Source organism: Melopsittacus undulatus, chromosome 8 (genome assembly GCF_012275295.1).
Source record: "Melopsittacus undulatus isolate bMelUnd1 chromosome 8, bMelUnd1.mat.Z, whole genome shotgun sequence".
Classification (NCBI taxonomy): Eukaryota; Metazoa; Chordata; class Aves; order Psittaciformes; family Psittaculidae; genus Melopsittacus; species Melopsittacus undulatus.
Window position 1 is genome coordinate 55,652,903 of NC_047534.1, and position 26,924 is coordinate 55,679,826.

General features: G+C 43.1%; 1 protein-coding gene across 1 annotated transcript; it reads left to right on the top strand.

Annotated features, from left to right (window-relative positions):
* The first annotated feature begins 999 nt into the window (after positions 1 to 999).
* RBM44 (RNA binding motif protein 44) lies at positions 1,000 to 12,244 on the top strand. Its single transcript, XM_034065774.1, has 14 exons — positions 1,000 to 2,494; positions 2,622 to 2,680; positions 3,245 to 3,421; positions 4,208 to 4,382; positions 4,465 to 4,490; positions 5,355 to 5,565; positions 5,724 to 5,826; positions 6,160 to 6,291; positions 6,484 to 6,545; positions 6,641 to 6,714; positions 7,017 to 7,392; positions 8,710 to 8,849; positions 8,971 to 9,112; positions 11,231 to 12,244. Exons 1-13 carry the CDS (start codon positions 1,010 to 1,012, stop codon positions 9,092 to 9,094), a joined length of 3,144 nt encoding a protein of 1,047 aa, XP_033921665.1. The 5' UTR covers positions 1,000 to 1,009; the 3' UTR covers positions 9,095 to 9,112; positions 11,231 to 12,244.
* The last annotated feature ends 14,680 nt before the right edge of the window (positions 12,245 to 26,924 follow it).

Sequence of the window (26,924 nt, forward strand, 5' to 3'; positions counted from 1 at the left end):
AGGCTGTCGGTAGTAAGAAGGTTATTGTTATCTAGGGATAGAACTATGCTGATTCTTAAGTGGGGAATAAAGATCACGGTGATAATACGTTGTGATTTCTGTATAGCCATCTGGGAACTGCTTTAGTAGTGTTACAGCAAGACCTTTAGTTTCACTCAAAACTTCGGTTAGGAGATGAAGCTAAAGTACTAAAGCTAATAAAATCATAGTAAAGGGTGTTTTTGGAGGGTGGCTGACTCTTATTGATGACTTCTGTTAAGTGATTTAAATGGGTTTTATTAATTTTATTAATTTATTAATTAATATTTTAAGGATGATGCTTAGTGGAGGAAAACCAGTGGATGCCACTGCCACCACCTCTTCACCCATTTAAATCGTTTTTATAGGTCCTGACGGGTGTTAACTATAATAAATGTACTGATCAGGTCAAGAAGCTGTAAGCTTTCTGCAGCAAGGCATGCTTACAGGCCAGTCTGCAGCCAGGAATGACAGGAGGTCCTTTGTGGTCACTGAATCCATGACCATCAGCACCTTGACTTTCAAAGTCAGTACATGCATCTAAGCACCTTGTGTGCTGTCATGAACTTAGCATATGATGTAAATAGTTCGCTGTGTATCACCAGGGATTCTGATGATTCAGACAAGAAATGCTTCAGTGGTAAGAAGATAGAAACTTTGCCCAAAAGTGTAAGAAAATTGGATTGGTTGGGCTTTGGGATACTTTTAATCAATCAAAGTCACACAAGCAAGAAGAGCAAATTCTTTTAACAGCCTTTAACAGGATGTCTATAGGATCGTATAATTCCTAGTTTCTATACTGGCATGCAGTAGGTGAAAATAAGGTGGTTAATTTAATGTACTTTTTAAACAGTAATATCTTCTTGTATACTTCTCTTAATTTTTAAGGTGAGAAAGTGATAGGAAGAGAGAAGCTGAGGACTTTGAGAACTTGCAGCGAGAGTAAGTGGAGTGGGTTACTGCTGAGGAAGAGGGCTCAAGTGTTTGTGCCATGGAATTGGAAAAGAACAGTGATGCTAAAAGCAACAAAAGATGCTTCAATCAGACCTTCCTTCTTTCTTCTTGCACTGAGAAAGCTGAGCATATGCTCATCAGAGATGCTGCAGCAGGACCCAACCACTCTGGTTCTGGCCAGGCATGTTCTGCCAATGTTCCTGAAGTAAAGTTGTCAGCGGAAAATTTACCCTACTTATCTGTAGATGCAGATTGTGAAATGTGTAATAAAAAGAGGATGGGAATTGGTTGTGCAAAGGTAGATGAAAGCAAGAAAGAAGCTGATGGGTTGGAAAGGGCATCTGATGATACACACTTCAATTGCGGGGGGTGTGATCATTGCAGACAAAGCTATTTGACTGAAGATTCACAGCTGGAGTATCTCAGTGCTCATGAGCAAGATTTTGATGATGAGAATAGCTCAAGTGAGTTTTCTGAACTAAGGGGAACTACAGAAACTGAAACCTTAGGTCTGATAGACCCCATTTATGAAGTTACAGGGGATGGAGTCACACACGAACAAAATCTCACAGACCTGTCAGAAGATTGCTGTTCTGCTTCTGAGTATATCATAGATGACCAGACCTGCCCAGAAGCAGCTATGCCAGAGCTTCCCCACCTGCTTGAGCACTCTCTGTCTCTGCAAGATTGCAGTGGCATGACTTGTGATCATCAGGAAGAGCAAACAGAGTATCATAGTGTTGTTTGTGGAAATACACTTGAAAGTCATTCTCATGGGGTCTGTCCAAATCTGTCTGTATATGACAGTTCAGAAGATGGAGAGGTGAAAGACATGTCACTGACTGATGGCATGCTGCCACCCCAAATGGCTGTAACTGAAGAAGTGTCTGCAAAAACTGGTGGACACATCGACAGCATCTCAGTGAAGCAAAGCAATTCTTCACTGTCTCTGAGAGAAAGAGCCCCTGCAGTAGCCACGCAAGTTTGCAGACATGAAGAGGACTCAGATTTCTGCAGTTGTGAAGAATCTGGCATGTGCACACATGGTGCCACCTGCACTGACTGCACTGCAAAGGATGCTGAAACCTATATTGCAATTTCTGACGTTCCCACTAGCAAGAAACTTTTGAGGGTGGAACTTGCAGATAAATCCTCCCCTGGAAATCGCAACTCTCTGAACTCAGAGCTGGAGCATTGTGAAAGCTTGATAAACACTGCCTGTGCCTCTGCAGTTAACCAGGCTGTTGATGTGAGTTCTGATTTTAGAGCTTGCTTTACAACAAGCAGAAGTACCTGTGCTCAGGTTCATCTCTTGTCCAGGGCTATTAATACAGAGATAACAATGATGAACACATCTCAACAGATGGGATGGTGGGGTGAAAACTGTGCAGATGTTGCTTGTAAGACAGACTGCTCGTATGAAGCTGGTAGTACAAAGGAAATTCGGCCACAGGTTACTGACACGCTGGAAGAACCCTCAGATGGTGGTGCTGCAATAGCTGAAAGAAGTTCACAAATTCAGGTAATTACAAAAAGAACCCAACTGACAACCAAAGAATTTTGGTAGAACTATTTTTAACTGAAAGTTGCTCACAACTGGCCTATACAAATGTTAATCCAGAACCTTTTGAAATACTATTTTTGTTTAGGAACAGCAGGAATCCAAAACTGAGACAAGTGGCAGTGACTTACAGATAAGCGCTGACAGGTGGGTCATAAATTGTTCTTGGTTTAGAATTCTAGATGCTAGATAAGTTATTTATTTTTGTTATGGTTAGAAGGGTGTCTTTAACTTAGCAAAACTGATGGTATTAAAAGACTGCTGGGCAGTGGTTCCTATGCTGGAGGGTAGGAGGGACCTGGACAAGTGAGAAGCATGAGCTGAAGACCTCCTGAAGTTGAACAAAGACCTAGACATCCTCAGTCTACAGCTGCAGACTGGCCAAGAACAAGTCAAGTGTAAGTCAACACTGCCTCTATATGGCAAAGAAAGGAAACAATGTCCTGAGGCTGCATTAGCAAGAATGCAGCCAGTGAAGGAGGGAAGTGTTCATTCTTCTCAGTTGGGTGCTTGTGAGATTGTATCTAGAAAGGTATCTCCAGCTCTGGGCCTTACAGTATAAAAGATTGGTTGACTGGGGGAAACCCACTTGAAGGACCAGAAGAATGGTGAGAGGAGAATCTAATGTGTGGGGAGAGCTGAGTTCAATCAGAACTTAAAATACTAACTGAAGGGCTTCAAGGTTTTATTTATTATTATTATTATTTTAAGGCTGGTACACCTTGACAAACAACCTGTGAAGAATTCTGCATCAGCTGACTGTCAAAAAATACTGGAGAGAGCGACTGAAGCAGAATTGCAGGTTCTGAATGCCCATTTTCATATGTGTTATCAGCACTGCTGGAAGATTTACAGACTGGCTCTGGAGGAAAACAGATGTTTTATCAGGCATGTACTTTAATGTTCTTTTAAATGAAATGGATAACTTAGTTAAAAGGCATGAATTATTAAATGTTACTGAGGTATTCTATCCATAGCTTCTAACAGTCTTTACAGTTAGCATTGTTGTCAAAAAGAGTTTACATTGTGGTAACTGCAAAGTCTTTATTTTCGGCCTAATTTTTTCTGTAGCATACACAGACCCAGCAAAATATAGTTTGTTTCCAGGAATGACTTTCTCTACAGAAGGAATAGTACAGAGAGTCCATTCAGGAGTGAATGAAATGCATAGAGGGGGAACTGGGAAGGAAATGGTAAATGAGAAAAAGAGATGAGGTGAGGCAGGAAGGGTGATTGCAGACTCTAGGTGGTAAAGCATACCTGTAATGAACCTGGAATTCAACCAAGAAGTCCTGCCTTTGAACTTTATTGTGCCATGGATAGCTATAAAACTTCCATAACATAGTGTCTGCTCTGTAGCTTGGGAGAGGACTCAAGAGAGCCGGTTGTGATACTGTGAAACAGAGTGGGGCTCCAGAGAACTACTAATGTGTTCAAGGCCAAGTTGGATGGGGCTTGGAGCAATCTGGTCTAGTGGAAGGTGTCCCTTCCACACCACAAGTGTAGGGGGTTAGAACTTTAAGGCCCCTTCCAACACAAACCAGTCTGGGATTCTGTGTTAGGAGTGAGCTCATGATGTAGAGGAATCTTTAAAAACTGAAATATTTGGGCAAATCTAGAAGCAGTAAAATAAATGTCTAAGTTAATCTTGTTTTCTTACACATTTTTTAACAGATTTAATGAAAAATCAGAATTAGATTCATCTCTCTCACTGGTTTTGGAAGAACTAGAAAAGAATTACAACAGTATGAAGATGAAAATAAAAACGGGTGTACCTTTAAGTGCACTTCCTCCACTATCAGTTGAGATGAAGTTTTTCCAAATCTACTCTTCTTATGTCCCCTCCAAGGTAATTTCTTAATTGCTTTTTGTTTCCAATAGAAATTCTCTTCCTCCAGAAAATTAAGACAAATCTTTTCTTTGTTTGACAGTTGTTCAGAGAGGATCTCTGCACTGAGTAAGTTGTTCTCATTTGTGGTATGTTTTAAAACAAAGAAGTGAGTTTAAGTTAATCTTACACATTGTTTGTTTCAGGATGTATCTTGTTTCTCCAAACTGTTTAGCTGAAAGACTTGCACAGCACTCTGCATGCAGTGATTTACTTTTAAGGATATTTTTACTCTGCAGTGTTCTAGTCTGCAAACTATGTAAACTATGCAGCTGCATCTTTACTATCTTTCTGGCAATAGTTTTCAATTTACAGATAACTTTCCTGGTTCCCTGCATTCACTACTAAAGTCTTTGACTCTAAGCTTAATGCTATCTGTGTTAAAAAACCCCGCAACCCCAAAGAACCAACCAACCAAAAACCCACAAAACCTCTACCAGAATAAAAACTTTGCTACTAACAAAAGATAATATTAGGCACATAAGAAGCTGTTCTGCTGAGATTATAATGCAGTTAAGAAGAAAGAAAAATAATTTAGGGTTCCAGGAAGGCAAATGGTTCTGCACATTTTAGAACCATATCCTGTTACTTTCTGTAAGTGGATTTTAAAACACATTCATCAAGAAGGTTTTATTGCATCAGGTAAACAACTAGTGATCTTTTTCAAATTGCTTGTTAAGCATTAATAAAATCAGTCACAAACTGCCCAGAGATTTCAAATTGTAAAGACATCCATCAAAACATCACGCAGGAAGCCATCTAGGTATAAAAGAAAACTAACCTAATATAAACCTCGAACATAGCTTTATGTTTCAGGTTGTGATCACATGCCTCAAATGAAGACTTCAGAGTACTTGGTACATCATTGTAGACTTTAAAACAGAAAATAAATGTTGTGCCATATTTTGTATAAAATTCTTGGCACTGTTTTAGTTCTGTTTCAGGTAAAAGAAAATCTGATTCTAAAGCATCAGAACTGCAAGAAAGGAAGATTTCTGACACCATGGTATGGACTTCTTCATTACCGAGTTTCATAGACATTAATGTTGTGAAGCATAGTCTCCTTTTAGGTATATGCAAATGCAAGCACAGTCTGAAGGGCTCAAGCAGGGATTCTGTGTCAGTAATTGCCAAAGCAGCCCATGTGACCAGAATTTTGATGGTCCTTTCAAAATAAACTTGGGGGTTCCTGAAAACCATCAGTAGGTTAACTATTAAAAATTTACCTGTTTAAGCAATTAATATTTTGAAGCTCAGAAAAATAATGTATAATCAGCTGCAAGTGCTGTGACATGTTTGTAGGACAAACCACAGGTTGAAGATGTAACTGATAGAGTTGAGCCAAGTGACTCTACTTCATCCAAGACTTGGAAAGAACAACCTAAAGATCAGGGTGAGGAATGTGGTAAGCCATCTGCTTCTCATACAAGTATTATTTGCTGGTTCAAGTTGTTAGCAAAACCCCAAACCCTGTGTAAAACATATATGGATACTCAGCTGTGCTTTCTGTGATGGAATATTTAACATTATATCAGCTCTCTCTATATCTATACTTGACATCTTGGGAAAAAAAAAGTTGCTACTTAAATCAGAAGGGAAAACTGGTATGTGTCACCTCTTTGTAATGTAGTATCAAGTCATGTAGGTAGTTGGAATCGTCTTAAGCACAGAGATTTGTTATTTATTCATATGACATAACCTGAATTTTTGCACACTGAAATTTATCTCAACTGTTCAGGCTGTGTGAAAAATGAAGAAGGGAATGAAGATTGGTTTGATGCTAAAGAGAACTTGACAGTAGCAAATTGTTCAGTAATAGGCAAAGACACAAAAAAGCAACAAGAAGAACAAGACACAGCTGATTTAAGAGGTGAGGTTGTGTGCTTTAAGCTGCTGTACCTAATAATGGTGTGTGTTTGTTATTTGAATATTCTGATCCTTCCATAAGTAAACTTATGGAAGACACTTGGGTCCAAGTGATGAGCCTTCTGAAATCTACTGAGATGTTAGCTTGAACTGGAACAAAAACAGTAACACTTTGCTTTCTTACATTCATTGTTAGAAGCAAGGAGTGGAGATGAGTATTTTATTTGTGTTGATGGCCTACATTCCTCAGTGTCAGAGGTATGTCTGTTCTTATTTACATAGTGCAGTAATGTCTTGCCTCTTTCTGAATTCTTTCATTTCATACACTTGCAACTGAATATTCTATTTTGCAGGCTGATCTAAGATCACATTTCCAGAAGTATCCTATTCGTGACGTTCTTGTCTCTGTGGAATCTAATAACTGCAGGTATATTAGTGGAAGTTTCACTTGTTTCAGATTTTTTTTCTGTCAAAGTAAGCAAATCATGGTAAAGAGGACATAGATGTTCATTCATTTCAGTAATTAATAGAGATATAGATAGGTCGACAAAAGCTTGTCATTTCAGACAGCTTCTCACCTTATGAGAAGCTGAGCCTGAAGTTTTCTGTTGAGTTTAATGGAGATACAGTTAAAGCTCAAAAGCTGAGAACCATGATGTGTTATTACCAAGAGTAATTTAATGTGCTTTACTTAGTTTCGTCTTTTTTTCCTTAAATGTTATGCCTTAGATGCGCCCTTATTTCCTTTAAAGACATCAGTAAAGCCAAGTTAGCTGTAGAGAAAATGAACCAGAAAAAGATAAAAGGAAAAGAAATAACTGCTAAAATCATAAACACTGTATCAGGGAGTAAATATCTGGTTTCCCAAGTGCTTACAAATAAGCTTTCACCTGAAATCCAACCTGTTGAGAAGAGTCAAAGAAGTGATCAAAGTAACACGCTCGCTTCAGCCTTCAATTCTGTGGAAGCCCCCATCACTGCTTCTGCTGCTGAGAAAATAACTTCTTCAAAAACCTCTTGCTCTACACATGTGCCTTCAGAAACAAAGTGCCCTGATTGGAAACCACCTACTGAAGGTCCTTACTTGCCTGAAGTTAAAAAAAAGGTAAATAATTATTACTAAGGATCCTTTCTATGGCAAATCAAGTGCCTTAAAACTTGTCTCATATCATGTTGAATTTCTAGTGTGCAGAGAATGATGCTAGGATAAGAAAACACACTATGTGTCAGTAATAAATTCCTGGCATGCTGCTGCAGAAGAATGAGAGCACCAGCCATTTGCTCCTGCATCAAACTCTGATACTCCATGTATTTTTTCTTAATCCTAAACCAGCTGGGAACCCAGTAATCTGCACTGAGTTTTCATCTTGCTTTTCTCCTCGTTTGAGTTTCCACTGATAACACTTTTTTAAAGCGAATGCCCTGTAATGTCATACAAGAGATTTTTGGATACTGGAGGGGCAGCTATTGGGGGTTTTAATACAAATCTAAGAAACATCTCTGTTTAAATTTAGTATATTTGCCCAGCTTGGTCTTTGGAGGATAAGGCAGTTTGTAATTGCTGGTGTTGCTTTCATAAACTATATAGATACACTACCTTTGGGGATTCAACTTTTAAACATTCTAGTCCCCTGGGAAATGTGTATCTGATCTAATTCAAAGTAGTGGTAATGTCAGTTACACATAAATCATAGAATAGTCAGGGTTGGAAAGGATCTTAAGATAATCTAGTTCCAACCCCCCTGCCATGGGCTGGGACACCTCACACTAAACCATATCACCCAAGGCTCTGTCCACCTGGCCTTGAACACTGCCAAGGATGGAGCATTTGCCAGTTCTTTAGGCAACCTGTTCCAGTGCCTCACCCCCTCACAAGGACAAACTTCTTCCTTACATCTAACCTGAACTTCCCCTGTTTAAGTTTGAACCCATCACCTCTTGTCCTGTCACTGCAGTCCCTAATGAAGAGTCCCTCTCCAGCATCCTTGTAGCCCCTTTTAGATACTGGAAGCTGCTCTGAGGTCTCCACACAGCTTCTCTTCTCCAGGCTGAATAGCCCCAGCTTTCTCAGCCTGTCTTTGCATGGGTGGTGCTCTAGCCCCCTTATCATCCTCAGGGCCTCCTCTGTACTTGCTCCAACAAGTGCATGTCCTTACACTGAGGATGCCAGAACACACACAGAACACAGTGCACCAAGTGGGAACTGCATGTAGTAGTTTTATTTCTAACAGTCTATCCAACACAACCCATTCTATAATTTACAGATTGGATAATATGCCTGACTGGTTGTATCAGAATAACACTGAGCTGAATCTGTAGATGCCATTTTTCTTTTTCCATAACAGGAATATTTATTAGTAGTAAAGAGGTGTATTACTTGCAAAAATGAGTGAAGTATTGTACTTATTTGATGCAATTCTAGGATACTGGAGAAAACTTCCTGTTCAAAACATCTTACTCCAATAAGCCATATGATGCCTTTATTTTACCTGATAATTTGAACTTGAGCAGTTTTACCAAGTTAGTTGAGAAACTTAGAAGACTTCATCCACAGGCTAGCAGGTGAGAGGATTTGGATTTCCTTTCTGCCCTGATTTCTAATGGATTAAAGATCCATGGTAACTAAGTCCTAAACATACTGCACAACATGTTATGTAAACAGTTCTTTCTTTTATTCATCTAGAGATGCAATTTTGGCTGCCTTGCTGGAGGTGAGGAAAAACAACAATGGTATCCTAAGTGGCTTGACCATCAATACCATTACGGCAAGGACCTCTGCCATTCTAAGGAAATCCAGTCAGAAGTGAGACAAGGCATGTAAATAAGTGGGTATTCTAGCCTACAGAAATACACTGAAATACCTCCCCTCTCCCCCCGAATCTGTGTAGCTGTGCAGCCTGACTAGATTAGTAAGTAACTTAGTATAAAGCACTGAAAGAAGGATGTGAATGAATCCACAGAAGCAATAGCATCTCAGCATTGCTAGCTGTTTAGCAGAACATCTGTAAACAGGCTGGCTTGCTACCTCTGTACACTCTTCAAGTAAACTGCTGGGTTTATTATGTCAGCTATGGTACTGATTAACTTAGTGGAGACTGTCAAACATACTCTGTACGAAGCTGACACCTAATGGCCAGTCCTTGGGTAGCAGTTCATAAAGGAATCCAGCACAGGCTCAATTCTGGTTTAAAACTTGAGGATTTCTCTGCAATCGGTGAGTTCTGGAGTAGAAATCTGAACAGAATAAGATTGTATTTCTTTTAGGGTTTTTTTTATTTTAAAGGACACCGTGTATGATGACACAGCATGGGATGCTGCAGGAAGCTGCAGCAAGCTGAACATGCTAAAAACACAGCCCAGAATTTCAGGGATATTCTCCTGTAGGAGACACCTTGGAGTCGATGCTTGTTTCAGTCTCCTAATAAGCCTTGTATTCTGCTTACGTTAGGACTGCTAGCAGTGCCACTATCAGGTTTCCTGCACTGTCCCACATGTTCTTAGCAATGCTCCAGCGTCACTTTTGCCTACAAACACAATCTGTACAATATTAATTCTTCCATGTTGTTTCCTCCCCAAACTGCACCAAATTCTTGACGCTTTGGTTTTGGTCTCAGAGCCCCTCTTTCAAGGATGTCAAGGAGTCAGTTTGGTTTTAAGTAATACTGCCTCTTCCAACATGAGTAATATTAATGCTGATAGTTTTACATATCTCTTTGCCACCCATTCAACGTACCTTTTCAGACTGAATTCTCTAGTTAGATGCCTGTGCACGTTACTGTAGTGCATGAGTAAACCACAATACAGCTTTAACTTGAACAGAACTACTGTACACTGGATACTAGAACTGTACTAAGAGTGGTTCTGCCTAGTAAGACGAAACTGGAGCTTGGGCTAGAAAAGCTTCCACAGATGCATTAAATATACAAATAGATGCTTGTAAGTCATTAACCTCAGTCCTTGTCAGAAAGACTGACTGTAGATTGTGTTAAATACACAGAGGCATGGGATAGGATTTTACATGCAAAGCAATGAAGAGCATGAAAGAATCTCAACCAAGATTCATGTTTGTTTGCTTTCCTTTTGAAAGGATTAGTGTGGTATAAGTTTGTTATTTTGGCCTTTGACTGCCCTGTGAGCTTTTACAGATGCCTCTCTGAATCAACATAGATTTGCCAAAAGAGAACTCTTTGTATTAATGCACTGACCTGTCCAGGGCTGCAGATATGGATTTACACTCATAAAACCTTACACTTGACACATTTTTAGTTACTAAGGTTTTAATGGCCTTGAATGTGTTAGGCTTTAAAGCAAAGCATGATAGAATTTTGCTTTTTTGGCTGACTTAGCCTAGAGTTGTATGTGAATGTTTCTAGATCTTGTATACTTGTTAAGTTGGAAGGAGGAACTTCACTGAAGTTGTGTTTTGGCCCTCTTAAGCTCATCAGGGACAGGCTGTCACATTTACTTGAGTAGTTCGCTCTAACCTTCTTCTGTTTTCTAAACCTAATGGTAGGCAGCAGTGAACAGTGAGTTATAGTGCCATTAAAGTATTCAATGCAGCATCAAAAATGGCTTTTGCCTTAAATATTACCCAGTGTCCAAAGCACAACTGAAAGTGCTTTGAGAAACATGAAGCACATAGACTTTATGTACTCCTAAATGATGGTTTGGGAACCTCATTTTGAACTAATTAATAAAAAAATGCCCCCAAGTATGATTTGTTGCACAAAGATGATACACTTTGTAGTACTTACTTTTGTGGTTGTTGAAGCTAGGAAACCTAATTCTGCTGGGTACTTCTGCAGTGTCTAGCAAAACTGTTAAAGCTTCTAGTGTTTTTTCTGGGGTATTAAAACTGCTGATGTTCCTTTTAGTTCAGTGTGTGTATAAACAGAATTAACCTGCTGGTGTGCTTTACTAGTATTTCTTCTTTTCTTTTTAAGTAAATGGCTTTCCAACTATGAAGAACTGATCATCTCCCATTGGAAGGTGAAGATTTTGCGATTTCCATACTTCAGCTTGTTCTGGGATCCTGTTGTACTTCTTGTTGGTTTATTTCAGCAGATCTTATTGAAAACTCAGGTGGCATCACTGTTTCATGTTCTGTTTTATCCAAGAGAATATAACCTGAAGGTCAGTTTGAGGTGTTTTTCTGTGTATGCAGATATTCGTCCCAGTTTTGTTATTCCTCATAGTTGGTTCAAGCATTTCAGAAGGTTTCCCTAGGGTAGATAGATCACACTTTAGTGGAACAAGACTCCTAATATTGGCAGGGCTTTTCTAGGCTGCAGTCCACAACACCCAGCTCTGGCATGCCACTTAATTTTAGACAGGATAGCAGCTTCTAAGATGTTAACAAATAGCCAACATGCTTGTGCTTTCCAGATAATCTGATTCTGAATAGTCTTGTTGAAATTCCCTATATTCTTTGAACATCAGGGAAGCACAGAGGAGACAGCAGGGGCTTTACTGGAGAAAACCAGGCTTTGGAGCTGGCAGTGCTGGTGCATTGGTTACCTAATGCAGCACTCCTTTGACTCAGGAGTGTGTTGCATGCTGCAGAGCAGTGGTACGGCTTAAACAGCTCCTTCAGGATGCAACCTGGATTCCCCCTCTTAACCCTCCTGCCCCAAACAGGGCATTTTCTTCTCTCATATTCCACTTGTGTTGTTGTAAGCAGAGAATGGGCTTCTAAATCCTTTTTTGTGTGTCCCATGGTCTGATACAGTGGGAAGCACACACCTCCTGAAACTTTTGTGTTGGGTTGATAAAGGGATATACTGTACAGAAGAGGTCTAGATTTTAAATCCACTTCTGACAAAGAAAGGCAGCTTCAGTGTATGTGTCTAGTCTGGGGTGAGGAGAATTATCCTTGATTGACAAAGACTCATGCTGTGATATTGCAGGAAAGACAGTATGCTGCTATTGTACATCTCTGTTTCTTCACTGTACTTAGTTCTAGATCCCAGCTGCATCTGCTGTTGAAAACAGCAGCAAATGTGAATAAAGGCTAAAATTCCTTCTTCAAAAAGCTGTGCTAGTGTTCTGCTGTTTCCAGCTTTCACCTCTTCCCCCTCAGCAGCCCCAGTGTAAGTAATGCTTTCAGAGCCCCAGCCTTGTCTTCAGCAGCCAGTACCATAAACTTGGTTCTGAAGCTGCAGCTGAGGCCCTCAGTTTCTTCCCTGTTCATATCAAGCTGAAAGCAGCCAAAGACTTTGCTCTACATTAACTGCACATGCTGCTGGGTGGGTTCCCCAGACATGATTCTTTAATTAGGCTGGAGGTGTTGTTAACAGTTTAGGACAGAACTGGCTTTCTGGTATGCAAGCTGTTTTGTTTGTGTTGGGAAGGCAGAAATATGGATGATGTGAAACACTCAAGTTAGCACCTCATGCTGGTCATTCCCATTTCCTTGTTTCTTGTGAGAGCTAACTTAAAATGTCAGAGAACAGATTTAGGGGGCAAAGACTTCCTGCAGCTGAAGGCCTCAACCTCTATCCTAATCGGATCTTAAGTGTTACCTACATACTACCTACCTACCTACTACCCTGTGTTACCAGCTGCAGGTGGGGCTCTACAAGCTCTGTCAGGATTTTCCACTCAGTTAAAGCAAGCCAAAAAAACCCCAAACCATAAAACATTTCCTTTTAAAACTACATTGCCTCCTCTATGTTCATACTCAACACTGTAAAAAGAAGGAAGGCTGGGTTTTTAACCTCAGGCTAGACAGAAATCCTATGGTGGAAGTGGAACATGGCAATCCACCCCTGCTTGGCCACCTAAAACCCCATGGCAGGAGGCAGAGGGTGAAAGGACAGTCTGCATGGCACAGGTTAAACCAGGTGTAGGTGGCCTTTGTATCTGGGATGGCAGGTTTTGCCTTTCCTGTTCCTGCCTCCCCCAAAATCCAGACCCCATAGCAGAGTTCATAATAGCCATCGCACCATTATCACTGCACACTTTCTCCCTCCTCATATAGATTAAGGATAAAGGAATCTCAGGAATGACAGTGAGTGCTCCAGACCCTACTTACATCTCCACATACAGAGAAAGAACACAAGCTTCAACTTTGACTTCAACTGGAAAAAGCATCCTTACTCTCAGGTCTCCTATAGCCCCCTCCACAGGTACAGGTCACCAGAAGAGCCCCTTTAATCTGATCTAGGCTTGAAAAGGTAGCAAGTAGCTTGCCAGAGATCAGGATAACAAGCAGCTCTGCCATTGTGCTGTGAGCAGACTGAGCATTTCTAGGTGCAATCAGCAGGGCAAAACTTAACCAGCATGTGTTAGTAAGTACATGCTCCAGCCTTCTTTTATTAGGCAACAAAAGCAGTGCGAAAAGCGCCCTTGGAGCCAGAGACTGTCATCCCAGACCTCATTCCGCCTGATGCACACCGGCGTCCCAAAGCGACCGCGCACCAGCCCACCCCTTCCCTCAGCCCAGCACCCCCAACCCCAGCTCTGACCTCCGAAAACCCCAACGGGAGCCCGTTCCTGAGCCCAAGGCGCAGGACTCAGGCTCTGGTCCAGTTCCATTGTCCGTTCTGAGGCCTGCAAATGCCCCCTGGGTCCCCAGCACCCAAAGCACCCTCCTGAGCCCCGAACCCCCGTGTGCCCTGGACGACTGCAGCGGGACCCCGGCCCCCGCTCCCCGGTACCAGCCGCAGCAGGACCCCCAGCCCCCGGTACCGGCCGCAGGCCGAGCTGCCCCCGAGCCTTACCTGTGCCCCTCCGGGGGAGCCCGGACCGGCCGTGACGACGCCTGCGCAGAGAGAGACAACGCAGCGCGTACGGCAGCCGCCAAGGTTCAAACCACTTCGGCTCCGCCTCCCTCCGCCCCCCGCTCCGCCTCTTCCGCCGGCGATGGCAGTGGGTCCCTCGGTCGGGGCCGCCCCTTGCCGGTGTTGGCCGCGGCGGAGCCATTCACGGGCCGGGCACCGCCGCATCCGTCCTGGAGCCGCGGAGCTGACCCTAGGGCCCCAAAGCTGGGCAAGGAGTGTGGGTGTGAGCCCCCGAGTGCAGGCCTGGGTCTGTGTCTGAGCCCCGGCATCAGCACAGGAGTCACCTCAAGGCTGCCATACACGGGACTGCGCTTCTAAGCTCTGACCCTGGCTTTTGAGCACCAAAACACAGGACTGGGGCTCTCATTGAGCCCCGCAACTGACCACATGAGCCGGGCTCCGGACTCCGTTTCTGAGCCCCAGATCTGTGTTCCTTGAGCCCGGTTTCAAGCCCCACAGAACTCGGTCTGTGTCTGAACCCGAAGCGGCCCCAGCCGCCCGTTGGTTTCCAGACTCCAACACTCAGGACTTTACTGCTCAGCTCCGAGCCCGGTTCCAGGTCAGGCTCAGCCCTCGGTCTCCGCTCCCAGGACCCGGCCGCATGTACCGGACCCCGGTGCCCTCCCCGGGAGCGAGATCCACGCTCTCGAGAAGCGCCGGGCAGGTCCGGAGCCGGTTCCAGCCCCGCAGGGCTCGGAGCCCCCGAGGAACCGGAGGCCGCAGCCGGGGCCTGAAGCCGCCGTCCCTGTACCGGTACCGACCGCATAGGAGGAGCCGCCAGAGCAGCGCCCGCCTGGCCCCGCCCACAGCTCCTTATTTGGGCATAGCCCAGCCCCCGCCGTCCTCTGCCTCCTATTATGGATATAGCTCCGCCCCCACCTCCTTTTATGGCTGTGCCCTCGCTCCGCCCCCTTCCCACCGGGGCTGCCCCGGGTCCTATCGCCCGCCCGCCCATCACCGGCACCGCCGTCTGTGCCTCTCTCCTCTTCCTTCCTTCATTCCCAGGCAGAGCAGGCGGGGCTGGGCTGGAAGCTGCAGCCGGAGCCCCGGCACCGCCAGCTCCACACCGGCTGCCACCACTCTTCCGTTTAACCCCTGTGGCTATAGGGAGCGGCTTCTCGCTTCGCACGGCCCCGGGCCCTCCACCGGAACCCGTAACCACATCCTCTGTTAGGACAGAAAGCAGGAGCTGGGCATGTCCTACACATGGTGCACTCCAGAACAGTGCCACCAACACGGACATCCTCACCACCTAAAACTCCATCTGTGTAAAGCCTCACTGCACAGCACTCCCCAGTGACCAAGGAACCAGGGCCCTAAATGTGAATGTCCAGACCCTGATGCTAAGCCTAAGGTGCCAGAACAGAAAGCTGATGCTGAGCATGTCCTACACATGGTGCCCTCTGGAACAGTGCCACCAACACATCAATCCACCCTTGCTTTGCCACATAAAAGTCCATCTGTGTACTGCCTACGTGGAGTGACAGATAACTTGAACAAAATCAGTCTTTTCCAACAGCAAAATATTTCATAGGATGATGAAGTCTTCACTGTCATCCCACCCATGCCTGGCTAGGCTTTATGTCAGAAGAAGGACACTGAAGTAGCATGGTGCTGTTATGAACTCCACACCAGTGAATTTATTACTAGCAAAGAAAATAAGGGGACTGGGAGAAGTATCTAATCTCCAGCACCTTTCCTTCCAAGCTACCACAGCAAGACTATCTTGGATGGAAAAAGAAGGATTTGACAGTATTTTCCCTGTATCAGCCAAGGAAAATATTCCAGGATATTAGATGCTTAAGAATCCCTTGAGAGAGAGAGGTTGTAGCACATGGTGTTCTTCTCTGCATCCTCTCCAGTCCCTGTGGGTGGTTTGGTGGGGAGGAAGATGAGGAAGGAGAAGGGAAAGGAAGGAGAAGGGAAAGGAAGGAGAAGGGAAAGGAAGGAGAAGGGAAAGGAAGGAGAAGGGAAAGGAAGGAGAAGGGAAAGGCAAGGCAAAAGCAGATTTTAAACTAGGGTTTATCAGTCTGATAATGGAAGGACAAATACATCTTCAGGCTTTTCATCTCCTGTCTAAAGAAATTACTAAAACACCAAGAGTGAAGCCAAAAGCCAGTGTGGGATTTAGTGACACCATTTCTGTTGATGGAAACTGGGTGAAACACCATTGGAGATAATTGAGTGTGGCTCCTTTTTTGGCAAGACACAAATCTGTCTCATTTATTTCATGCTCAGATTCTCAGCTGAAAAGCCACCTCAACACATTAGCAATCTACTTTCATTATATTCATCTTCTTTTTCTGATGCAGGTTATGAATGTATAATCTCAGTCATAGCATAAAGGTTTCTCAATGGTAGTAAGAGGTGAAATTAGAAGGCCTTATGCTACAGTTTATAATGCCACTGGAACAATTCTGAATCCAGGGTTACAACAAAAGCCTTGATGGAGAAAGATGTTATGGGAAGTAACTACCTCCCACCCCAAGCTATTAGACTTTAGTAACTTGGATATGACTTCAGGTTTCCTAAAAGGCTGCCTGACACAGACGGTTTCTGTCATTCCTGTATTTTGGTAACCAAAAGTGTCTAAAACATATCTGCTATTTCATTTAAACAACAAGAGATGCCAAATAAATACAAAACGGGTTATTGGTGGCAGACTGAAAGAAATCCTTGCCCTGAGCTTAGATTCCAGATACCAAATCTCATCAGTCTGCCTGCTGCCTAATCCCTTAAATATACTTCTTTAGAATAGAAACTGCAAATGACATAGCAGAAAGATAAATTGAGGATATACTTAATGGATTACATAGAAAATGAGCAAGAAATGCCCTATAATTATTCCAGGCTGTTGAGCTGGTTTCCTAGCTGATTTTAAAGGCTTAGCTACTTCCTTCGGAGCAATAAATATAGGCAACTAGTATATATAGTTATATATATAGGTATATATACTTTTTTAGTATATTATGTATATATATACTAAATATATATATACCAATACCTATAGTATATAGGTATATATACTTTTTTAATAGCTAACTCTGTGTGACTCCCAGCACATGCTCCATTCTTGCCTTTCTGCTTCTGTCAGCCCAGCACCATACAGCATGGGCAAGGCAAGAGACATCTGTAACACTGCCTTTGTGAAGCCTGATAAACCTCTTTTAGGAAAGCATCTACACAAAAGCCATTTGTCTTCATTCATTATTGGACCTGGAAACATCAGAGTTGCCTGTAGAAATAACACATGAGTTCGTGTTTGCCTTGATGGCTTCAGCTCATGGAACAGTTTTTGTCTGTCTGGGTGCTTTGTGTTTAAAGACATTGAGGTCAATACAACTTAATGTGGGTTTCATATGCTCTGTTATGATGTGGGGTTTTGCAGGGGCAGGAGAACTTATGTTTTGATGTAGTTTAGCCACTAAAGTCTGACCTACAAGAGAAGGCCTCTGCATTTCTGTGCAGCCCTTGGCTGGGCTGAGCTGTGCATGTCTGCACCATTCATCCTGCAGAACGACTGCAAATAGGGATCACATTAAGCACTGAGAAAAGGGGAAAGGAGTGAAGGAATGAAGTGGTACCAAAGCCAGCCAGCGATAACTTCTCACAATGGCCTTGAGATGCCCATTAGATAATAACATTATTAAAATGCCAGTTAATAATCAGTAGGCAGCCCTGCTTTAAAAACTATTTGCACACGGGCTGCCATAAGGGCTCTTGGTGCCTGAGGCTCAGAGGAGGTAAATGGGTGCTGGTTATAGCAAGGGAAAGAGCACAGGAGGAAGAACTGGCTCTGGAGGAAAAGGCAAACTCATACCCACTTCAGAGAGAGCACCTGAGCTCCCTCTTCCTATTGATTGTCTCAGCAGGACTCTCCTGTTCTGAACAACCAAACAATGAAGGCAAAGCAAAAGGTAATAAAAAGCAGCATGAGAATCAGGAAAGGAAGGCATTGTAATGATTCACTCAACACGGAGAGCATCCTCCCAGGGTTAGGGCTCCAGCTCTCAGACCTGGCCCTCAATAGCCACTTTATGGGCTATAGCCATTTCTTGGTTAACAGCTTTACCTCCACAGGTGTGAGGAACAACCTGACCCTGCAACTCCCTTCCATGTGCATCAGTAAGGATCATACTCACAATCATGGAAAAAACCTGCCTTCCCCCCCTGCCTTTATAGCCTGTATTTAAATGTGCTATATTACTATATATTAACATATTCTTCTTAAAAACCCTCATATATTCAGAACAATAAGAGATAATACATAGATCTGGTTTTCCTGGTGTTTGCCCACCCCTACTCCAGCATCCCAGTACAACCAGCTCCTACTGGACAAAGACCTTCATTTCCCACCCTGTCTCACCAGCTGCATACTGTAATATTAAGGGGGCAAACCAACAGCTTCCTTTCATTGATCTGGAGTTAAACCATAATATTAATATCCATAACAATATTAGTGGACAGTCACCATCCAGCCTAGAGGCCCAAGACTGGAATCTCATGAAGCCACGTTTGGATGCTTTGCTTTAGGCACTAGATGTCAGTGTTTTACTTCTTACAGAAGCTGCCAACCACGGTGCATGAAGTTACCAGTAAGTAAATAAAGATATAAAGCATCTTCAGTAGCAAAGTCCTCACCAAAACAGCAGCAAACTTCCCTTCCTCTCTGCTGGGCTAAAGGTTTCCAAAAGGAAGTCATGCGTTCCCCACTCCCAAATTGGTTTCTGCATGGAAATGATAGTTTAAGGAAGAGGAGTCAGTCAAACATGTATGACACCAAAGGTACCTGGTTTTGACATGGGAAAAGACACTGGAGCTTTTGAGCTCTATGGAAAAGTTTCAGAGTTCTCTTGGAAACAGTTTTACTAAGAACTGTCATTGGTTTTAAATCCAGGTGATAAAATGGGTTCAAACACATTGACAACATGAGCTGAAGCTGGTACCTTCAACGTGGTTCCTGTAACTAGGACTGCCACCTTCCGCTTAGATTTGAATTAGCAAATAGAAGAATCCTCAAATCAGGTTAAATTAAGTTAAAACAGTTTTAGGCAGGTATATTGTATCCCACCATCACCTCGATATCAGATTAGCAATATGTGACATGGTTTAAAATACAACCCTACCCCTTCTCCTCATACACACAGTCTGTCTTTGTGAAACTTCTTTTAAAAGAACTTGGATTTTAAATATTTGGGGGAAAATAGCTCATAAATAAGATTTTGTGCTTCTGTCCCAGCACAAAGGACAACACTCCAGCATTTCTGAGCTTGCAGCGTTAACTCCAACACTAATGACTCCTTATCCTTTTTAACCGCTATATCAGCATACTTGCTACTGTGCCTCCCACATACTTGGTGGCATGAACCACCTTCACTTGGCTAAGGTGTTGGCTAAGGTTTATAGCCATTACAGATAGGAGAGGGACTGCACTGACCCTGCTGCCTGCCTGCCTAGAGCTGTGGCCTCAGCCTACCTAAAAACCTGTTGGAAGGAAGGACCTTCTCCAGCTTTCTGGAAGTTCAGGCAGGGATTTGAAGCTGATGGGAGCTGATGTGTACAGCAAGGGCCCCACGGACACTTGCACAGCCTTGTGTTTCCTGCTAAGCATGTTGCTGTTAGCCAGCATCAGAGATGGTGTGTAGGGCCCCAAAAGTGGGATGATGTATATGTTTGGATTATGGGTTTTTAAGCCCAAAGATGAAAAATCTTAATAAGGAGAAGCTGTTGGCTACTGATGCACACTCACCATGAGGTTACTGCTTCATTACAGCTTCCTTGTGGATCATCCCATGCACGGCTGCCCCTGCACCGGTTACAGTGATATCCTCCTGAAATCAAGTTTTCCAGTCCTTGAATAAGAACATTCTGAGATAAAGACTATAGCAAATTACCATGAGGACCATTGGCTTGACTGGTGATGGACTTCAGCACAAACACAGCTTAAATTAACCTGTGCAACCTCCCAAGACACCAATACCTATGGAATTAGCAGATCTTACCTTCTAAGTGGTCCTGTGTCTGATGCATCACATTCCTGCTCCTCTCACCAAATCCTTGTTGTTCCCACTCTTTCCATGACACAGGACTGAAGGAGTGTGATCTTTCAGCTCCCTTTTTGACCATCAGAGGAGCTCCATGCTGGACAGCCACAATAGAGTGCTGATTGCCCTTCAGACACCTTGTATATTAGAACAAAGAAGCAGCTGTAATGACTTGCAAACAAAAAACACTGCAGGATGAACACCATCTGCAAGCCTTCAAGGTAGTTTTTGTGTTACCTCTCATCCACCAATATACCTGTGCTCTATCTGACTTCGCATGTCTACATAGAAAGAGAAGTTGTCACCATCAAGCAGATATAATAAAATAAGTAAATCCACTCGCCTCTTTTTATTTCTTTTCCTTTTTTTCCCAGACTACTTATGCATGAAGCTCAATATGGAATTTCAAACATGTGGTGCTAGTTGTACTCAACAGCAGCCTATGGGCCTTGGGGGAGAGGTACGGAGTACCTTTACTGCAGAAAGGTCAATGTTAATCTTGTTATGCCACTACTCATAAATGAAGTGTTGCAAAGGTCATACAGATTCCCAGCAAGCATGGGATATTGTAAAACTGCTCTGAAAGGACAGGGATATGCTTGTATTTGAGATTAAATCTAAGGCTAAGCTGCCCTCTAGACGACTCTGTGCAGGACCTTTGCACTTCAGATAATGATACAGCCAAATACATTACTACATTTACAGCTTATTTTTAGATAGGAAAAAAAAAAGGATTAAAAATCCAATTTTCTGGTCTGCTTCCTGAAGAGTAGAGGGGAAAAAGGAACAAAACCCAGAATGAAACTATTGGTGACCATCTAATGATCCATCCTATCTCAAACGCTGAAAAGTCATTGGTGTTTCTCCAGCCTAATGAATCTGGGCAATGAATCAGCTTGGTGTGAACAAGTCAAAGCAAACCTAATCACTCTGGCCTACATTATATCCTGTGACATGCTGAGGAAGGTTGGCACCTATTACTTACACTTAGTTGTCGGGGGTTTCAGGGAGGAAAACATATGCCAGACAGACCCATGACCAGCATGACAGGACATAAGGAAGGAAACAGTCATTGCTTCCCTTTTGAACACAGTTTTTGGCTTATAAAAGCATTTGACACAATAAAGAGGTCTCTGCAAAGCAATAGATGGAAAGCATATGGGATCATAGCTTTTGGAGCCTGATGTCTCCACTTTCACAGCAGGTGATTGGAGATCTCTCCTGCCTGCCTTCTGTTCTGCTGCTTTAACAGTGGCTCAGTGGCTCACTATTGATACAGGTTTAAAGAGAATATAAATTGACATTTCAACTTTTATATTGTCTGGAAGCAATAAATCCAACAATTAACCATAAATGAACCATTCATCTCACAGGACAAAATATCAATTCCTTTTGTTGCAATCCAGTCTCCATTGAAAAGCCAAGAAACAGAATGGAATGCCAGCAGACAGCTACTGCAGCAGTTTAACAGTCCACAATGAACTTACTGTTAAACCATGTCAAGAACCACTTGACAGCATCTCATGTGTGATTCGCTATGGCCACAGCTCCCATTGACATCAAGAAAATGCCCTATCACAGCTAAAGGAAAACTGTGTCAGCCTTTCACTTCTCAAACAGAGCACCCAAACCTCTGAAGTCTTATGAATAAGCCATGCACCTCCAGTTTCATAGGTGCTGCTACCAGGTAATGCAGAGCTAATCCATGTACTGAAGGCTACTCACTCTTCATAAGCTTTTCCTTAAAGTCAAGCTAGTTTGGACAAGATAAAACTGATCAGAGCCCTCAGCCACCCCCCTACTGCCTAAAGATGCTCATACAAAGGTCTCCTAGTTTAGAAATCACTAAAGCATAAAAGATATGGGCTGGTGAGCCTTCCATAGCAGTGGCAGATAGAAATCAGTGTTGCTCTATGCAACTCCAGTCATGGTTGTGTAAAAACATATGTAGATCAGCCCCAGGGGGTTATTTCTTCCTTTTAAAGCATTGCTCATGGTTCAGCTAAAGTCTGCAACAAATAGGAAGCATTTGTGTTCCTGCCTGGTCCCCAGGAAACCAGTGGCAGCTTTGTCATTGATTTCAATGCCAGAACAAGTACTGTGGGACTCAAGGGGCTGGTTAAGCAATGGACTCTCAGTCATTTCATAGGACCATTAACAGCTGTAATTTCAGCCACCTGCCATATATTTGCAAGTGGTTTGTGTCTATGTTTTAACTTTAAAGGGTCTCCCCCTCTCTATCACATTCAACAGCATCTCTACAGTGGTTCTTCAGAAAAGGGCCACTTGCCAGATAGTCACATCTAATTACCACTGGATGAGCAGCTAATTTTACATCTGCACAACAGCAAGAAGAAGAAATTAGTGTGTCATTAGACACTTCTGCTGAAGTACCTCCACCAGCACCACAGAGAAGACAGCAGAGGTAAAAGATGCAGAGCTGGGAATGGTTGGCATAAGCTTAAACCAGGGTGGAAGTGGGGCAGCTTTCAAGGCTGAGCTTAAAGCTGGTATTTGGAAGGTTGTTTTGGTTTCAGATTCAGTCACAGTTTACTGCAGTGGTCTGAGATTCTGCTATTGATTGGACTAGAGGAGCTGGGTAAGTTTCTGTCCACTCTTTAGTCACTCATCCACTATTGAACCTTGAAGTATTCATGCAATCACCTACATTTTAAGACTTCTTGGATGCAGACAGTTTTACACTGAAGCAGTTCTGGGTTTGGACAGATTATCAACTATCTGAATGTGACAAAATGAGAATGAAGACACACAAGTCTGTTCTATATTTGCAGCAATAGCATTGTCCCATTCTCACATCTGTATGGCTAAAGCAGCCCAGGAATCTACCCACCAAGCTTTCCTCCCTAGGAAGAATTAAACCCAGCTCCTTAGAGCATCGTGTTGTCATCCATCCGCTCTAAGAAAGCTGTGAAGTTTCTCATTCCCAATGTCATTAATGATGGACGATTCCCAATAGGAATTAGTGATTTCAAAGGACAAATTCAGTGTTTTCTGGATTCTCCGTCTGGATCTGTAACTCTGCTGCTGACAAGGGAGCATCTCCTCCCACTTGCACACAGCTGCCCTAATGCACATGCAGCAAATCATTCCATAGCCCCTTGCAGGAAACCCATGTGCTCTGATGAAAACAGCACTGCCACTAAGGACAATAGAGAAGAAAAAGAAGTTATAAAAGAATAACCAGGCAAGTTTTGCCAGGGACCCTGTTGGTGTCCAGGGCTGATGCTCTGCTAACAGAGCCACGTGAAGGCAGATGTTTCATGGACAGCCCTGATGGGGTTTCATCAACCATGGCAGATTATATTGGGAACCAAGATTAAATTTGTACAAAACAGAAAGGGTAATTTCATGCCCTGTTAAACTAATAATGTCTTTCTGCATTGCTGGACTTGGGCAACGTTGTTCTCATCCCTGCTCAGCTTTCCACAGCTTCGCACCCATTACTGTAGAACAGTGTTAATTAAATACAAATGTTCTCCTCATCAAAGCATTGATTAAGGAGGTCAAATCTTGCCTGTTTGGAAGCTGTAAGGGACCTGTTAAGTTATCCAAACACATCCAGAAAGCATCACAATGCACCACAGATTGCAGCATTACAAACACTTACCCAAGGTGCTCTTGTCCATAAGTTCGCAGCCTTGTTGGAAGCCCCACTGTGGTGTCTCTACAAGGTGTGATATGGGCTTGCTTCCTCCAACAACATCAAGCCACAACACATTATTTTGCCCACCTTTGAGGGTGACAAGAAAGAGAAACCTCGAACCCCATAGCATAAGAAAAACACTGTACTGAGTAAGGAGATGTTTCCTCTTCCATGGTTGCACCTTCTGAAAGGTGATGAAGGACCTATATTTTAGAAAGTACCTATTCTCAGCTATATAAAGAGACAGAAAGCCCCAGTTCACAAACAAGAGAAGACACAGCCATGTTACTTACATACACAAAGAATGAACACACATCCCCACCTTTTCCTTTTATCCACACATGACCTTTCCCATTAGGTAATTTCCAATCTGCTTTCACCTGCAACCAGGTCCCAGTCATGAGTCCTGCCTCTCTTCCTGTTCTCCAGCTAGAAGTCTCCCATTATCTTAGAATCACAGGATCATCTAGATTGGAAAAGACCCTTGGGATCATCGGGTCTAACTGTTAAGCTAACACTACCAAGTGCAACACTAACACATGTCCCTAAGTGCCATGCTTACACCTCCTGTTGCATGTCAGGGCAGCAAAGACCATATGAAGTCTCCTGAAGGTAGGGACACATATCACTGGGGCTTTCACAGTCTCTGAATGGTACCTCAGGAGATTTAATGGGGCAGAGAACATAGGGAGAGTAAGAAGACTATTGCTCAAAAGAGAAGGCAAAAAGAAGAAACCCTTGATACCATCATTCACTGAAGCACCAGAGTTGGTTAGCTGCAAACCAGGCTTCTCAGCATTAAACGTTTCAATGGGAAGGCTGCTTTGGGCTTCAAGAAGCCATCCAGCAACTCTGCAAGAGGCTCAGGAGCACTCTTGGCAGGAGAACATGTGAAGGGGAAGGCAGCTGTAACCTATTTAAACCTAAGAAACAGCTCTCAGCATCCTCGGTGGGAAGCCAGGAGTGCCTCTCCACCAGGTTACTGCACCTGAGAAGCTTCTCAAGGCTTGGAGGGAAGTGCCACAGAAGACCCAGGCCAGAACCATGCATGGTGAAGGGGTTTCCTGTAAACCTTTATTGCTAATGAGTCAGCCCATGTCAGCAGATAGTACCAGCCATTGCTCCTGAGCACACTCTGGGACCTAAACTTGACCACAAATCTCCCCCAGTCCAACTTTACACTCAGCTCCCTTGGAAAATGGGAGTAAGAGTTCTAAAACCTTAAAGTTTCTCCCACATTTGCCCTTTTCACTTCATACAAACACTTTAAAATGTGTTCTGAGCATGTTTATAAGAACAGACATCATATGTCCTGGAGCAAAGCCAGTTCCTGAGGTTCACTATTAGAGAATGATGATGGCAGCAGCTCCCACAGCAAAAAGCACTTTAGTTTTTCACTACTTCATACCAACCTTTATCTCTGTTGTTTCCTCTTGTAGATGAGCATGTTATTAAGTGTGTATTTACAGACTTGGGAAGCTCATCATGGTGTTTTGTCCTGTCACTTGTAATTGAGCTAAGTTTTAGTTGAAAATGCTAATCAAAAACTGCTTCCTCACTGTAGTTTCACACCTGAATAGCAAGTAGTTTCATGCCTGAAGTTGTTTCAAGTCTCCTCTTCATTTTCAAAGGTGATTTTCCAGTTCTTTGGAATCCTGAAGATAAATAAATTAGTTAAAATCTCCCTTCTGAAAAGCTTTTTTAATGATGTTATAGATGTTATAGATGGGCCACAGGAGCGATCATGCCCACAGAGCAGCAAGGAAGCACTGACCCTTTACCATCCTGGGCTCCCTCTGGCCACTGCAACACATTGGCGTTTCCTTCCCCCTTTTATGCTTCACCAGCACCACAACATGCTGGGGATGAGCCACCTTCATCTGTCCCCCACATCCCACCACTACACCTGGGCAGCTCTAGCTCTTGTTGTCCTTCCAGGTTGCAGCTCCCTCCCTCCAAGACGCTATGTGATAAGCTTGCTTATCTCATCCCTTCATCTTCAACCAGAGCATCACTTCCCAACCCTGACAGTCAAATGGAAAGCCTCACATACTCTTCCCTCTCCCAAAGCCAATGTGCCCCTGTGAACCTCCAGGAGTCCAGTTGGCTCATAGCACAGCCATAAAATGCCCTGGGAAGAGCTTCCAGTAGCAGAGAGGGAAACTGGGAGGATAATTTTCCTTTGAGAGCCTCTCCCTCCTTCAGAAGGGGATAACCTATCTTGTCAGAGCCCGAGGACAATCATTTTTCCTTCCAGGAGTGTGGACATTCATTGCCAGTAACAAATACAGGGACCTGCTGGCAGGCAACCATACAAATGACTATTATAGCAGCATCCCATACATCCCTCGTAATAGAGGCTCTCCAAAAGGCTTTGTTTTTTACATCATTTCACACCATCTGACATAAGAATCATTCCTGGTGCTATTTTTAGTAAAGTAATCTGTGGTTGAAGGCAATTTTTCCCCTCAAATATTTCTGGGTGCTTGATAATGGACATAGCCCCCACAAGTTAATCATTTGTTATCCTTCACTACAGAAGGTCACTTACGACCACTTTAGCACCTCCCAGTACTTAACTGTCATGAAGAAGTGATGGTTCTTATTGAAGTTCAGCAAATAAGTTGGTATTAATTCCCCAAAACCACTTATTCCAGACTATTGGTTTCCTATTAGGTCATACAAAAGCAGCAGCTCCTGGTGGAACCTTGGAGCATGTTGAGGTGTCAGGATGCAGGACAAGCCTGTGGGAAACCAGGCTTTCCTGGGCCTATGGCAGATAAAGCATTCTGGTTTATCTGCTAGGGGCTTTGTCACATGCCAGGACTCATGCCTCGAAACAATTCCCTTCTGTAAGTGGATAAAACCAGACTAATGCAGGAATTCAGCAGTTCCAGGTTTATAGCAAGGAAAGGGTTTGGTCCTATGTTTGGTCCTATGTTGGGTCATTAGGTGGCAGTAACTCCCAGGAATATAAGGGAGTATAACAAGCTTAAGGGAATATAAGGGTATATATAAGGTATATATATAAGGGAAAATATATATATAAGGGAATATATATAGGGGAGTATAAGGTAAATATAAGGGAATATAATAAACACCAAGTTGCATGGTGACCACAAGGAGCACCTCTCTCGTTTGCCATTCT